Source organism: Euleptes europaea, chromosome 3 (assembly GCF_029931775.1).
Source record: "Euleptes europaea isolate rEulEur1 chromosome 3, rEulEur1.hap1, whole genome shotgun sequence".
NCBI classification, from domain to species: Eukaryota; Metazoa; Chordata; class Lepidosauria; order Squamata; family Sphaerodactylidae; genus Euleptes; species Euleptes europaea.
The window spans coordinates 98634635-98651656 of NC_079314.1; the positions used below are offsets into that span (position 1 = coordinate 98634635).

Here is a 17022-nt window from a genome sequence, read left to right on the forward strand (position 1 = left end):
CCAATGAGCGACAGGACGCATGAACCTTTCTAACTGAAGATGTGTTCAGCTGAAATATCTGTTAAATGCTGCAAACGGCATGTGTTGAACTGTCCCTTTGTAGCAGCCTATGTCGAGTGTTAGATCTATTATTTATCAAAAGAGGTATGTGTTTCAAGGCTTGCCTGCATTGCCACTGGGTTGAGCAGTACCTGCTCCTCACTCTGGCAAATCAAATCTATGTAGCCATGTAGCGTGCAAACTAAAAACTCCCATGCGTATTGCTTAGCTTTTCTTCTTTTTTTGGCATTCAAAATTTAAAAAGCAACAACACAGAAACACACACACAATGATGTGGGGCATTACAAAAGGCGGGTAAGCTTCAACTTATTTCAACCCCCCCAAAAAGCAATCCATGCGTGAATTTTTCTTTCCAGCAGCAGGAAGGGGAGGGGCAATAAATCGGACCGTGCTGTAGGAGTGCTGTCGTAAGAGCTAAACCGCTGTGGCACTGACGGCCAGTAATCCAATCCAGTGGTGGAGATACGCTGTGGCCAGACTCTACTTCTCCGAGTTGCCTGCGTGTAGTTCTTGCAGGTAGCCATCAATGATATGTGGGGGCACTCCTTGCATTAGTAGTCGGAAGAATGAGACCCCACCTGTGGACAAGGAATGGAACAGTAGTTAAAGGAACCAAGATCACAAGCGTTTGTCGAACCTGAGTGCCAACTATAAAGAACCCTGTTTCTAAACACATGGAGGGGGGGGAGATGCCCTGATTTCAACAAAGTATCTACATCAATAGGTTTGATTGCAGCTTCAAATTCCCCATTATATGAGGCAAAATAGTCGGGGGGGGGATGGGCCATCAGGAATTCTCACGTGCCATTCATCACAGAGCTCTGACCTGGATGGCCCAGGCTAGCCCGCTGACATCAGATCTTGGAAGCTAAGCAGGGCTGGCTCTAGTAAATATTTGGATGGGAGACCACCAAAGAATTCCAGGGTTGCTATGCCAAGGAAGGCAATGGCAAACCACTGCAAGTACCTCGACTTGAAAACCCTAGGCCCTAGGGTCTTCGCAGTCACTTCTGGAATGTCAGTTCAATGTGAAAAGCTTAACCCAAAACCTCAGTATTCAGGTTAAATTGCTGTGTTGGCACTTTGCAATAAATAAGTGAGTTTTGGGTTGCAGTTTGGGCACTCGGTCTCTAAAAGGTTCGCCATCACTGCCCTAGGGGTTGCCGTGAGTCAGCTGTGACTTGATGGCACTACACACACATTTATCACGGGAATGCTGAAGTCTGAGGGCCAAAGAAGAATCAGAGCAGAAGTTATGGCCACCCTGGGGCTGTTACCAGAAATGGTCGCCTCGTGGTGGAACACATCACAGTTGCCAAAGGGATATTAATTAGCCTGCTCAGCCACCTGAGAGTTTATAAAAGCCTGAAGGAGTAGAGTTTGGGAGATGGGGGTGGGTTCCAAATGGGTCTCACATTCCTTGTGGGCCCCCAGCAAGTAATGCTTATATATATGGCTTCTTGATTGGCTGTGCAGGTTAAAATAATGTTTCGGTGACAGCTGCCACCACAGCGTGGTTTTATTCTATCACTCTTCTTTCCCAATGTATTTTTTAAAGAATTACTCCTCTTGTCCCCTGCACTTGGGCTTCCTCTGTGTGTCTCCCTCTCCCATGGAGTCCATTTTGAAGTTGTCCCCGCCACCCTATGTCAGAATTCCAAAGGTGCCCACAGGCTCAGAAAGGTTGGGACCCCTGCTCTAGATGGCCCCAACCCAAAATACATCCAGCAATTAATACCTGTAGCAGCACTACCTAACCATGCAGAGAGACAGCAGTGGCCAACCCATCTTGTAAGGTTCCTGCACACAGATACTGTTGTGTGGGGTGGCACTATAGGGAACCAGTATCCGTGCTGCTTCACTGAGGCCATTTATGCAGGTCAATTTTGATGCTTGCTCAAAACTCTTTTTTTAAATGCGACCTTTAAAATGCCTATTCATGGTCCCGGTGCAAAAGGAGAAATTCCACCCTCCCCCCCACTTGCCTGCTCCTCTGTTCCTTCCATTAGCAACAGCTGTTTGCATAGCTAATGGGCAGCTGTGATTTTGCATGCTTCCTTGAGGGGATTCTTCGAGGCAGGGCCGGATCAAACACAAAAGGTCACGTTAAAGGGGCTCTTAAGAAATGTGAAGCAAGTATGCGCTGTCTTCGCAGTCACTTCTAGAATGTCAGTTCAATGTGAAAAGCTTAAAAAAATAAATATGCAGGGCACTTCAGCTTGGAACGTGCTGCTAATTACCAAGCATAAATGGCCTGAGTCAGTGACATACAGTTGATCCCTGAATTTTTGCCCATGACTGCAATACCCTTTCCCTTGGGATGATTAACAGCATTGGGAGTTGATCATGTTTCTCTCTTTTTGAACAGTTTTTTAATTGCCTAGGATGTCTATAAAGCACACTGAAACGGGGGGATTATCTGTGTGGGTCTTCATTATACTTCTTGGGTTCTAAACTCAAAACAGTGGTTTCCTTGGTTTGCTGGAGCTAGTTATGGGGGGAGAAAGCTGGATAATTCCTGCTGTAAGACCAAGCTTCCTAAAATTGTCACCATTTTGTGCAAGCATGAGCATTTATAAACAAGAAACTTACCTTTGGATGTTTTCATGTACATTACTATGACTCTAAAACACAAGGACCTTTCAAAGGTGAACTGTTTCCAGTACACTTTCAGCTCTACCAAGGAGTCATTTGCCACTGACCCTTCAGAGCTAAAAATTTCCAAATTCAACCAAAAGCAAATGGCATTCCTGTGTCATCTGTATATCCAGCTAAAGCCACATGGTTTAAGTTTACATCAAACATCATGTCATTGAAGAATTTTTTTTAAAAAAACTGCTCTCTTGCACTATGCATTCTTAATCTTCAGTGAACGCAGAAGACAGACACGAGGGGGGGACGGACACTGGCATGCTTGTAAAGCATTCTTTAAATTGACTACAGTGCAATTTTTGACCAAAACCATTCACTTTTCAAGTAAAATTAGGTAACGTTTGGTATCAACAGCATCATTTCTTGAGGCATCTGGACCTAGATGCGAATAACTAGATGCTCGATCGCTCCGATACTTGGGCATGTTTATTTATGTTGAATAAGCTGTTAACCTGGCTCATGCTTTATCATGTCCTGCCAAAGCATTTATATATGCTGTTAATAAGTAGTTGCGTCACTGCAGGGAATTTGCTACCACTAGCACTTATTGAGCAACAGATCCAGCGATGGTTAATTACAGGCGTGCTAATATAAAGTCAGTCTATTACAATTGTTGGTTTTTATAGCCTCATTTTCATTAAATGACATAATGAAAATTATGCCATACATAGGTCAGCTTTGTATGACGTGACAACAGACATAAGCTTCATATGCAGGGACCATATGAAAGCTTACCTTAGATGACATTATACATTCAAAAATCCTTACTGTGCAACTAAGGGAGAGAGAGAGAAAGAAGTTGTAAGCACTTAACTCGCTAACACAGAAGTACTGAACTCGTTGAGTGAAATTATGTTCATGATTATGATAAGATGATGTTTTATGTTTTAATCCTTAGTCATGTAAAACGTGAGAGAGAGAAGAGGGGGGGAAGCAAATGAAAAGTCAAATAGGCAGGGGAGGGGGGGATCTAGCACCACTTCAACATTATCATTAATATATGAAGCTTTATTAATTATGCACAAAACACAAATGATTGGCATCTAGAGGATGCAGTGGAGCCAATCAGATTGTGCCACTAACTTAGAACCAAAATTTCCAATTAAACTAAAGCATATATATGTATGTATATATATATCTATATATAATGAGAGAGAGAGAGATGCTGGGTGTTTCTCGGTGCCGGAAAAAAGCCACACAAATAGATATACATATATATGTTTGAAACTAAAAGGCAAAATTATCAAGTATAACAACACACAGTATAAGTTACGTGATGTGCTGTGGTAGTTCTTTACAGAGTTACTCCAGCTTCCTGTTGATTTCAGTGGGCTTTGACAGAGTAACTCGGCACTGGATTGTGCTATCTGTCCTATATACTTTTGCAACAAGACACACATTATTTAAGTAACAGTATATATTCTGTGTGCATTTTAGGAACAGTAAGCAGTAGCCTTCAATATAAATATTCAAACTAGACATATTGATTAGTATATATTATTACAGTTTATTTACTTTATACGATTTAGTTTTAAAATTGTAATTATGACCATCACCAACCTATGTGTTCATTTTTGTCCTTTTAAAACAATGATAACATGTTCAGAAGGTCAACATTCATCATTGATGCTAGGAAGCAGGTTAGCTTTTCCAATCCTTCTGAATGTTAAAAGAGGCCCAATTCAGATCAATAATACTAACTGATGCTTAAGCCGAATATTTTAGGACTTGGGCACAATAGAAATTCATGCCTAAACCTTTGCTAAACTGAATGTTAGTTCCTAGATTCTTGATTAATTTGGCCTTTTTTACTCATGCCATAGAGCGTATGGCATAGAGCAACCAGATACTCTAAGACCAAATTTTTTTTTAAAAAAAAACACCACGCTTCTCATGCAAACACATTCTATGTGAGAAGAGAGGAATGAAATGGAAGGTAAGGCCTAGCGGAATACGCTTTTAGAAACCTGTTTCTGCCCCGCCAAGAAGATTGGTTCTCCTGGGGTAATTACTCCATGATAAATCACTGCAGAATTAGAATATTTGTACCAGTATTTAATCTCAGTTGAAATTATTTTGCATTTACTGTTGAACAACTTTAAGTTTAATATATATATATATATATTAATACCCATAATAATTTTCTTTCTGTCAATCAAAAATATAATTTATTCTAGATTCACATATTAGACCACAATCAGTGATATAGGAAAACAAGAGCCCCATTTCTTAGGTCAGTCTTCAGACCCTCATCTGGAGTAGTTCTTCTGATGGCAGGAATAATTGACTAGTCATGTGCAAGCTTTAGGATTGGTCCAAATCTCCTTAGCCTTTCAGAACTTTTTGTTGAATTGATTTTAATTTTCTTCATTCATTTCAAGGAGCTTTCTTGATTCTTTCAGCTGCCAAAAAACAGCCTTAGCAAAAACAAAACTAGACAAACGTAATGGGTTGGCTCCAGCCAACTTTTCTACTCAATCTCACCCAATCCCCCACCCTTCTACAGCTCCTGTGTCATATGACTTTTGTCCATGCAGGTCCCATTCATGGTCTTTTTGGGGATCAAAGGGCCCCCTCTCAGAAGGGAGGATGGTTGGATACAAGCCAATGAATTTTATGCTCAACAACTTGTCTGTACTGGTCCTTTTACAGAGAGTTTCTTGGACATCCATTTAGATATGTGGACTTCCAAGGAGTACAGACTGGATTGTGGACTGGAACAACAGTGAAGCTTCCCTTGTGTAAAAGCAGGAACATTTTTCATGTTACTCCTTATGACAAGGAGCTCAAGGAATCTTGAGCTGCAACTGGTGCATATAAGATCCAGCAATGATGATATATGTCCTCCAGAAGTCTTTAGAAGATACAATCAGCACTGGAAGCAATTAAAGAAGGGCTAAGTAAGCAATTCTTCTAGTACTGATTTAAGTAGCCCAGTAGCAGCACAGTAGGAAAATGTCCCAGCAATGAGTATTTGTTTAAGCATAGATGGTATAAGTGGATAGCATACACAATTTAGCGTTACTGCAACTCGTTATTTTCAGAGCCAGTGGAATCAAATCCAAGATAATGGAAGTACTGGCACTGTCAAGAAAATATTGTTGAGTCAGAGAGACATTTGGGACTGCCGGTTTTGAGGAAGGCTTGTGCTACATGCCCAACCAGTTTGCCAGGAAGGAAGGTTGATCAACTGACCCAGGGATGGGTTTGTAAACCAACCCAGTCAGTAAGACGGGTGGTGGCTTGGGTTGACAGAGCACAGAGTCAAATATCAAAAGGAGGGCAGGGGAAGAGACCATAAAGGGGAGGGGGAATGCAACTCAGAGTTGAGATATTCACAAGATTTTTTTTTTGCCTACTGTGGAGCAAAATTAAATTGTTAAAAATTATGGAAGATGCTGTTTTAAAAAGTTATATATATATGGATGTTCATAACATGAAAAAAAGCTATAAATATCTAGATTTCTAGAGTTATTTTGACAATAATGTAGGAGTTACTGGAGACACAGAAACCTTCCTGTACTGGAATTTTAAGCTGGTGTAGGGAGCAAGACGTGACAGATGGGATTCCTAAAGGATGAGTTAGCAGGGATAGAATTAGGGCTGGGGAGCTTAACACTTAGGATGACAGGCTAGTCTAACCTGACCTTTAAGGCCTAAAAATAAGTGAAATGACTTTTCAGCAGCTAATTTCTCCTGTGGAGTGGAAAAGTGGGTTTTAATTAGAATGGGGGATCACTTCCAAGTACCGAAAAGGGCATTTGTTTGTTTGTTGGTTATTTATTTATTTTGCAGGCTGTAATGTATAGTTATCTATTTAATTCACAATGAGAGGGAGATTTTGTTTCATGGTTAATTTCTATCACATTTGAGTTGCTGGACAAGATGAATAAGACAGTTCAATTCAGTCCAAAGCCAGCAGAAATGCAATATACAAATAACACAAGACATAAATTCCACTTGTCAATTTGATCTTCAATACTATAACCATTAGTGTAGTATAACTTAAATAGTATAACTTAAAATTCATACAGTGCTTGATCCCACAAGTCCCTTCCACTATGCTGGATCCTATGACAACCTTTCACCAAGTGTGCCTCCAACAGAGAAAGACTTTTCTCCATCTCCATGGCGGACTTGCATATGTTGTAATGTATAGTCTGGCTCACAGTCTTCCTTCAGCAGAGAAAGACTTCCTGTTTTTCTCACAGTCTTTCTCTGTTGAAGGAAGGCTAAGAGCCAGACTATACATTACAACATATGCAAGGCTGCCATAGTGACTCACAGCCATATTGCAGCTGCAGGTTTCTTGTGGGAACCCCATTTAAACGTGCTGTGGTGGTCTGATTTGGATTTAGAGTTGCCAGCCTCCAGGTACTAGCTGGAGATCTCCTGCTGTTACAACTGATCTCCAGTCAATGGATATCAGTTCACCTGGAGAAAATGGCTACTTTGTCAATTGGACTCTATGGCATTGAAGTCCCTCCCCTCCCCAAAGCCCACCCTCCTCAGGCTCTGCCCCAAAAACTTGCCGCCGGTGGCAAAGAGGGACCTGCCAACCCTATTTGGATTGGAGCCATGGTGCAGGGGGAGACCGGCCTCCTGTTTTTGCCGCCTGCATCATTTTCTCAAGCAAAAAGAGTACGGGGGGGAATGTTATTTGCCCCACTGGGGGGCTGCTAATCTAGAGCCCCCAAGTAGGGCAAATGGCACCTGCTGACCTGTTTCAGCTTGGGAAAATAGCTTGGAGGGAAGGCAAGACCCCCTCCCCTCACCACGTGGTCCTGATCCAAATCTGGCCACCAAAGTGGTTCACCAAAGTGAACTTCCAAATGGAGTTCCCACTGGGAACTCACAGCTGCTATATGGCTGTAAGTCCCCATAATGGACTCACATATTTCGTAATGTATTGTTTGGCCTTAGTGGAAAGAAGCCAGGGGATTGAATCCCATGTTTTTGGACTGTCCACCATTAAATTAAGTTCCTTTCCGATCTGCAGATATCATATTGAACAAATATACTCAACATTTTAAAAGCTATCTTTCCTTTTATAATAGGTGTCATACATCTACTGTAATAGTGCTAGCTTTTTATATAAACAATATTACTGATTTAACAATTTGACTTATATTTTAAACTGCAAATCTTCACATTTTAAACTGCAAATCTTCACATTTTAAACTGCAAATCTTCACATTTGATCTTGTTTAGTTTCGGAACCACTATACATATATTTCATATATTTTTATTATACTTTCCCCCCTTAGTTTTGAAGAACAAAAGGAAAATCCTTTTGCGTCACCTAGAGCTTTCTTCTCTAGTGTAAAAGGACAGCAAGGCACCCAGTAGCTGGCTATACAATGCCGAAAGGCAGGTGGAAGAAGAGTTGGTTTTTATATGCCGACTTCCTCTGCCACTTAAGGGAGAATCAAACCGGCTTACAATCACCTTCCCTTCCCCTCCCCACAACAGACACCCTGTGAGGTAGGTGGGGCTGAGAGAGAATGACTTGCCCAAGGTCACCCAGCTGGCTTCATGTGTAGGACTGGGGAAACAAATCCAGTTCACCAGATTAGCCTCCGCCACTCATGTGGAGGAGTGGGGAATCAAACCCGATTCTCCATATCAGACTCCCCCGCTCCAAACCACCGTTCTTAACCACTACACCACGCTGGCTCTCTACCAAAGGTGTAATACAAATCCAGAGCCTACATGTCTGTGTCTGAACATGCGTGCTGCACTAAAATAAAAGTATTCCTACTACTAAGGACAACAAGACTATATAAAGTATCTATTGAGACAGTGAAGATCAAGTTATAGGTTTGTTTTCTATTGTACCAGACTTCACGCAACTGACACCATCCCTTTATTGCTTTGAAGAAGAAGAGTTGGTTTTTATATGCTGACTTTCTCTACCACTTAAGGAAGAATCAAACTGGCTTACAATCTCCTTCCCTTCCTCTCCCCACAATAGACACCCTGTGAGGTAGGTGGGGCTGAGAAAGCTGTGACTAGCCCAAGGTCACCCAGCTGGCTTCACGTGTAGGAGTGGGGAAACCAACCCAGTTCACCAGATTATCGTCCGCTGCTCAGGTGGAGGAATGTGGAATCAAACCCAGTTCTCCAGATTAGAGTCCACTGCTCCAAACCACCACTCTTAACCACTACACCACACTGGCTCCTTGCCTTATTCATATATTACATTGATCTCTTGACAGCATCGCTGAGAAGTACTTTTGATATTAAAAAAACATGTCCCACAGCTCCTAGAAATGCCTAAGTATTTCACCAGTATTTTCATAATATTTTCCATGTGATCAGTAAATCATCCACAATAATTTCTTGTGACGCTACCCCCACATAGCAACATGCAGCTCATCGAAGAAGTAACAGCTCACCCGTGCATTTTTTCTAGCCATAAATGTGTGACTCCAGCTGTATTTGATCTACATGAGACAACCCTACCTTTCACTTCCAATTTGCACTCGACTTCCACCTCGCCAAGCGAGTTGACAGCCTTGCAAGTGTACGTGCCGCCATCGTAGGGGTTGGGTTTGCGGATCTCCAAGGTGCACACCCCCTGGTTACTAAACATTCGGTACCGCGGGTCATTCATGATGATTATTTTATTCTTCATCCATGTTATCTTGGGCTGCGTGAAAAGCACACACATGAGTAGGGTTGCCAACTGCCAGGTAGTAGCAGGAGATCTCCTGCTAATTCAACTGATCTCCAGCCAATAGAGATCAGATCACCCGGAGAAAAATGGCTGCTTTGGCAATTGAACTCTATGGCATTGAAGTCCCTTCCCTCCCCAAAACCCGCCCTCCTCAGGCTCCGCCCCAAAAATCTCTCGCCGGTGGCGAAGAGGAACCTGGCAACCCTATGCATGAGGTATGAAAGGAACAGCTAAATTCCTGCTTGTGGTCTTTAATTAAATTAGATATGCGGGGGGGGGGGGAAGCTATTTGGATCTTTCATTTCCATTAATGTTAAGCACAAGTCCCAGAAGACCCTTTCTTAAAAAGAAGCAGAAGATCGTAAATTCTAGGAGGATTCTGAGGTTAGCTCAAGACTCCTCCAGGCAGGATTTTCAAATCCCAGCCATCTCAAAAGACCCCCCCCCCCATTAACCAGGTTAAAACTTGCTTCAAGTGATAGACCGTAGTTATAGTGCTTATAGGAAATGAAACACATTTATTTAGGGATGTCAAACGTCACTGGATCTTGCTGGTGCCTTTAACAACAGCCTGACACATAGAAATTAGGCAAGGAAAGTTCTCCCATCGCTATGTTCATGATGGCACCTACTCTGTTTCAAAGTGTCAGGCTCAGAAAAACCAGAGGAGTAGCAGTGGGCAAGTTGGAAACACTACGTATATCCAGATGGTCAAAGGAAGGGACTGAGTGAATTGTACAACAGAGATTAAGATGGAGAACCATTAGGCTGCCAATAATCTGGAGGGGAAAAATGTCCTTTCCCTTTAAAAGAGGCTGAAGGTGTGGAAATGAGCAGTGGAAACATCATGACATGGAGGTACATAACATCACCTGGTTAAAAAAAATGCAATTATGCCTTTCTTAAAGAGACGGCATTTTATCTTCAGGATGTTGCCAAACCTTAAAAAAAATATGGTTTGGCAGCAGTGAGATTGCTTGTCTGTTCAGTTCTAAAATGAAGGGGGCACAGATTCTCAGGGTACTTCATACTCCATCCTTTATCCTAAGATCTGATCCCTTTTGTGAATAAAGAAAAGCATGATCACATTCAAACAGTTCAAGAGAGTTTTCTCTGCCATTTGACAGTATTCAGGGGAGAGACACCTTACCTTGGGGTTTCCTCGGACACTGCAGTTCAGAGTTGCATTGTAACCAGATACAGCATACGTGTTAACTAAAGGCTGAGTAAACATTGGTGGCTCGGTGAAATTGAAATCCTCATAAACTGGATTTTTGTAGACTTTACCTGTAAAACAGATGCAGAAGTTTAGGAACTGCCACCGGGGGAAGTGGGGGAAAGATACATTCACACATGAATTGTTTTAAAGCCACAGCCTTTCTGGCTGAGCCAGGAACACTACTCTCTTTGTCAAGCCCACTGGTTCCCAAAGTGGGCAGTACCACCCCTGGGGGGAGGGGGATTTCCTAGTTGAGGCACTAAGAGGCAAGGGGGCAGCAGGGGGGTGCTAGAGGTGGGCCCCCTCAACTGTGTTGTTCACTTATTTACAATAGATCAGGCTATGACACCATGCTGGCAAACTTGGTGGAAACTATCAGAATTCTTTTCCAGACTTTGAAGAGCTGGGACCACTGGATCAAGTTCATCAGTTTTGTTGAATGAATTTCTTTTTTTTTAATATAAATTTTATTGGGTTTTATGATAGAAATTTTCCATTGCATTAAACAACATCTATAACAATATCGAATTTCAATTCTAACCTAAAGTTGTTATAATTCCATATCATATAATTAAAAAGAGAAAAGAAAAAAGAAAAAAAAGAGATGGAAAATTTTTTGACTTCCCCATCACCTCTATCTGCCTCTTAATAAAAAGTTCCTCCCGTCATAGGTAATCTAATCTTGATAAAATATCAATACCATATATAAAAAACCATAATCTGTTAGTAAATATAATTATGCTTATTCAATATAAAAAAAAAATCAAAAATAATCCTCTGGATCAGATTAGAAAATATTCTTCCATTCTTCCCAATTTTAACTCATATTCACAATAATGCATCCACGCCCCCCATTCCCCCAAAAACCGAACGTCATTTTCTTCATTTAGAATAGCTGTGAGTTTTGCCATTTCTGCCACTTCAAACATTTTAACAATCCAGTCTTTTTTCTCTGGAGTTTCTAGCCCTTTCCATTTCGCTGCATAAAGCAGTCTCGCAGCTGTTGTGGCATATATCAAAAAGGTTCTTTGTGTTGCTAAGTCGTCTGGAATCATACTCAATAACATCATTTCTGGTGTTTTGGATATATTCTTTTGTAGTATTAATCTCAGTTCGTTATAAATCATGTCCCAGAAGTCTTTGGCTTTGTCACAGGTCCACCACATGTGATAAAAGGAACCAATTTCTTTGTTACATTTCCAACAAGTAGGGGCCATCGTTTTATAAATCTTTGCAATTTTCTTGGGTGTTAGATACCATCTATACATCATTTTATAGATGTTTTCTCGCACTGACTGTGCTTTTATTCCTTTTAAATCTTTAGACCATAATCTTTCCCATTTATTTAAAACAATATCATGTCCCACATTTTGAGCCCAATCGATCATAGTTGGTTTAATCGTGTCCTGCTCACAGTATATTGTTAAAAGGAGATTATACATTTTAGAAATCAGCTTTGTATTATTGTCTAGTAGAATCCTTTGAAAAGGAGATTTTTCTTTAGAGAAACCTTTTTTTGCATCTTGTACAAAAACTGATTTGATTTGGTAATATTGAAGCCATTGTAAATCATCCTTAAGCAGTTGAAAGTCTTTTAGTGAGCATTTCTTTCCTTCCCAATTAATTAGATCTTGATAAGTAATAAATTTGTCTGGTCTAAGTGGGCGCAAAGTTAGCATTTCTTGGGGCGATATCCACATCGGTGTTTCTGGTTCCAAAATGTGTTTATATCTCATCCAAATACGAAGTAGAGAGGACCTGATTATATGATTACGGAATGTTGCTTGTAACTTAATTTTATCATACCACAAATAACCATGCCATCCACTTAAGTTATTATAACCTTCCAAGTCTAGCAAACGTACATTTGACAAATCCATCCAGTCTTTTAGCCATACTAAAGCTACCGCTTCAGCATAAAGTTGAAAGTTAGGCAATGCTAAACCTCCTCTAGTTTTTAGATCCACCAAGTATTTATAAGCAGTCCTTGGTTTTTTTCCTTGCCAGATGAAGTTTGAAATGTCTTTCCTCCAAGTTTCAAAATATTTTGTTTGTGATATTATTGGTAAATTTTGGAATAAGAAGAGCATCCTCGGTAAGACATTCATTTGGATCGTTGAGATACGTCCCATTAATGATAATTTTTTGTTTGACCATATAATCATATCAGTTTTAATCTTACCCCATAACTTGAGGTAATTGTTGGTTAACAGATCTTTATTCTTTGCAGTGATCCAAATTCCCAGGTATTTAACTTTGTTAGCTTTCTCCCAGCCAGTATATGATATAAATTCCTGTTGTTGTATTTCCGATAAATTTTTAAATATTATCTTTGTTTTTTCTTGATTCACTTTAAAGCCTGATACTTTTCCAAAATCATCCAAAGTCTCCTGAAGTATATTCATTGACTGTGTTGGGTTTTCCAAAATTAGCAGTAGGTCATCCGCGAATGCTCTCAACTTAAATTCATGTTTTTTAATTCTTAGCCCGCGGATGTCCTCCATACTTCTTAGTTTCACACATAGCGGTTCCAACACCAACAAAAATAAAAGTGGAGACAAGGGACATCCCTGTCTAGTCCCTTTCGTGATTTGGCAGTTATCTGACATTGATTCATTAACCAAAATTTTAGCTTGTTGGGAGGTATAAATAGCCGATATACCTTTCTAAAAACGATCTCCAAAATTCAATTTATCCAAAATCCGTTTCAAAAAGTTCCAAGAGACCATATCAAAGGCTTTTTCTGCATCCAAAAATACAAAAGCCGCAGTTTGTTGAATATTATGGTCATAATATTCCAGTGAGTCTAGTAAAATTCTTACATTGTCTTTTATTTGCCTTCCTGGTATAAAACCTGCTTGGTCCTCATGTATAAGATCCTTAATAAATTGCTTTATCCTACATGCCAAAACCGAAGCAAAAATTTTGTAATCCACATTTAAGAGCGATATAGGTCTGTAATTAGATGTTTTTTCTGGATCTCTTCCTTCTTTGGGTATCAGTGATATAAATGCGTGTGACCAAGTCTCCGGGGATGTTCCCTCGTCCAAAATTGCATTGTAAAGTGAACCAAAAAATCCAACTAAATTGTCACTAAATGTTCTATAAAATAGTGCAGTAATTCCATCTGGTCCAGGTGTTTTATCCGTTTTTTGTCTCAGTATTGCTTCTTGTATTTCTTCCCTTGTTACTGGAGCTTCAATACATTCTCTCTGGGTCATTGACAAAGCTTTCATCTGTATTGAGTTTAGAAATTTATCTATTTTCTGTTTTGGAATATTTTCTTTCTGATATAACAGAGTAAAATGAAACAAATTCTTTCTGAATTTCTGAAGTTGAATAAACTGGTCCTTTAGCAGTTTGGATTTTTGTTATAATCTTCTTTTGAAATGAATCCTTCAGTTGTGTTGCTAAAAATTTTCCTGGTTTATTTGCATATTCAAAATACTTTTGTTTAGCAAGTTTCAGATTTTTATTCATTTCCTCCATTATTACCAAATTTAATTGGTGTTTAGATGCAGAAATCTGTATTTGAATTTCTCTTCTCTCCTCTTCCTGTGTTACCATTACCAATTTCTGTTCCAAATTTTGTAAATTCCAAAGTATGTTGTTTGTAAATTGCAATTGAGTCTTCTTCCAGGCCGAGTGTTTCTGTATCATAAAACCTCTCAGAACAGCTTTGAATGCGTCCCAAACTGTATTTAAAGAAGTTTCCCCATTAAGGTTAATTTCAAAAAAGTCTTTCATTAAAACCTGTAATTCCTTTTGTATCTTGTTGTCTTTTAAAAGTTTATCGTTCATTCGCCATCTAAATGCTTGTTTATTGTTCCAATCAAAGGTAACAGGATTGTGATCAGAAAAAGTTCTAGGTAAAATATGAATTTTACGTAGTTGCGTGAAAATTGATTTACTGGCCCATATCATATCGATTCTGGAGTGTGAATCGTGTCTTGCTGAATAAAAGGTGTATTCTTTAGCTGTTGTATTCATTGTTCTCCAAATGTCTTGTAATTCTAATTCTGAAGCCATGGCAAAGAAAGTTTTAGGCAAGCATCCATCATTGATATCTTTTGCTTTTGATTTTTTGTCCAGAGATGGGAGAATAATTCCATTGAAGTCGCCCATCAATAAAATTTGATCTTGTGCGTACTGGGTTATCAGGTCATGTAATTTTTCATAGAAGGATTTTTTCCCTTCATTGGGTGCATAGATTCCAACCACTATTGTCCTTTGTCCCAATATTTTAGTTCTGATAATTACAATTCTTCCTTCATTGTCTTTATATACTAGTTCTGGACAGAGACTGGGGTGGGCATAGATTACCACTCCCTTTGTTTTAGTTTTAGCAGAAGCAATGAATGCTTGTCCAAGCACCTGTTTCTCCAAGTATTTTTTATGCTTTGAGGCTATATGGGTTTCTTGTAAGCAAATTAGGGAGTATTTATATTTCTGTAGATATTTAAAGATTCTGGCCCTTTTAGTTTTCTCATTCAGTCCATTTACATTCCAAGAAATTGCTTTTGCCATAATGTAGTATTTTTTAGCAAAATAAAAAGTCTATAGTTTAGTACCACCTTCTGCACCCTGTACCTCTTCTTCTTCCTCTTCTTCTTCCTCCTTCTCTCCAGGTAATTCTTTAAGGTCCATTTTATATTTTCTCAAAAATTTCCCCACATCTGCTTGGGATAGAATTGTCGTTTTCACTTCCTTATAGGTGAAAGCCAAACCTTGTGGCATAATCCAACGATATTTGATGCCATTAGCTTTCAGTATAGACACAAAGTCTTTGTAGTTATTCCTCTGTGAAAGTAGATGCCTTGGAATATCCTTCAGTAGTATAAGAGAGGAGTCTCCTGCTGACACTGGATTTTCATAATGAATCTTCATAATCTTGTCTTTAACTCTGGTGTCATAGAACACTATCATCAAATCTCTTGGCTTAGATCTTCTCATTCTAGCAGGTAGTGGTATCCTGTATATTCTATTAATGGCTTGTTTTAATTCTTGTTCGTCTATCTGAAATAAGTAGGCCAAATTTGGTATTGCAGATTCTTTATTATCTCCCATCATATCTGGAAAATTGCGTATACGAAGGTTGGTCTCTTTCACTCTCATCTCCATCATTGCCATTTGATTTTTCGCCGCCATCTGATCCGCTTGTATTGTTTCAATCTGTTTTTCTTGGCTTGTTAATTTTTTCTTTGTGTCCTTGTGCTCATCCATCACTTTCTTAATTGATACATCCATCGCTTGCATATCTGTCTTCATAACAATCATTTGAGTTTTTACTTCTTTCAAGTCTCCAGTGACCACATCCAATTTCTGATTAATAGCTTGGGATGCTTGACCAAGATTTGTCATCATAGAAGTCAACTGTGCCATCTGTGTGGACATCTGTTCAAACTGTTTATTTGTTGCCTCAGTTTGTTTAGTTAGCATATCCTGTAACTTTTTTTCCATGGTCGAGGTTTGTAAAGAGTCCCTTAGTTTAGTATAGGCAGGGCTATGTAGTGAGCCAGAGCGGGGTCGAGACATTTACATTCAAAAAAAGCTGGTAAAATACATGTCCACCGACAGGGCCTTTAAGGTGCTGGTTAAAAGATGATAGTTCAAAGATCAGCCTAATAATTTTTTCGGGTTGAAAAGAGTCGAAATTGGCTTTAAAATTGCATTTTAAAGTTTTAAAATACCAGTGAGTTTTTTCGGTCGCTCTAGATCGGATTAATCAGGAAGTAAACAGGAAGTTACTAGTGCTGCAGACCTTCTCTCGCCTCTTCTCGATGGTTATTCCTTCAGGAATGATTTGAAAGTAACTCGAGTGCGACGGATATTCAGTCCCGCAGCTACTTCCTGTTGTTTTAGTTCCAATGATAGAGAGGGTGTTATAGAGAGTCTTCCGTTCCAGGCACTCCCTTACTGCAAACGTGGCAGGAATTCGCCGGAAAATCAGGAAGAGAAATCACCCTCCCCTTCCTTCGGACCTTCTCATTGGTGATAATTCTTGTCAGTCTAAAAGGTATCCTTCCGACTCTTTGTTATGGTTTAGGCTGATCGATCCGATAAGGCTCCTGTCGCTAATCCCGATGACTAACTCAGATCAAACTTTTTCAGTTCGGATTATGGAGGGGTGGGGGTCCCAGAAATATTCTTATCAACCTCCCGTCTGTTCAAATTTCTAGTAAGTAGACGAAGAGTTCTTTTGTACTCACTTGGGTGTCAAGAGGTGAGGTTCTTTTCTTTATGTAGTCCTTATGTTGGTATTAAGGCGGTGGAGGGTAGAGCTTGCTGCCAAAGTTGCGTTTTGGCGATGTCCTTCCCTAGTGCCCTCGCAGGACCGGCGTCTAGGACTCCGAGGGGCTTAAAAAAGCCCCCTCAGAGTACCTAGGAGGTCAAACCGCGTTTGCGGGCTGCA

General features: G+C 39.9%; 1 protein-coding gene across 8 annotated transcripts in view; it reads right to left on the reverse strand.

Annotated features, from left to right (window-relative positions):
* Positions 1-483: 483 nt before the first annotated feature.
* MYBPC1 (myosin binding protein C1) overlaps positions 484-17022 on the reverse strand; it is an 81069-nt gene continuing 64530 nt past the window's right edge. For 4 of the 8 annotated variants that reach the window (XM_056847435.1, XM_056847431.1, XM_056847433.1 and 1 more), the window contains 3 exons: positions 10542-10678; positions 9178-9364; positions 484-638 (listed from right to left, as the gene is read on the reverse strand). In XM_056847435.1, coding sequence (XP_056703413.1) covers positions 541-638; positions 9178-9364; positions 10542-10678 — 422 coding nt within the window. In that variant the 3' untranslated portion in view covers positions 484-540. Of the gene's footprint in view, positions 639-3447; positions 3488-4679; positions 4739-9177; positions 9365-10541; positions 10679-17022 lie in introns of all 8 variants that reach the window. The other 4 variants (XM_056847436.1, XM_056847434.1, XM_056847430.1 and 1 more) reach the window with 2 other exon arrangements.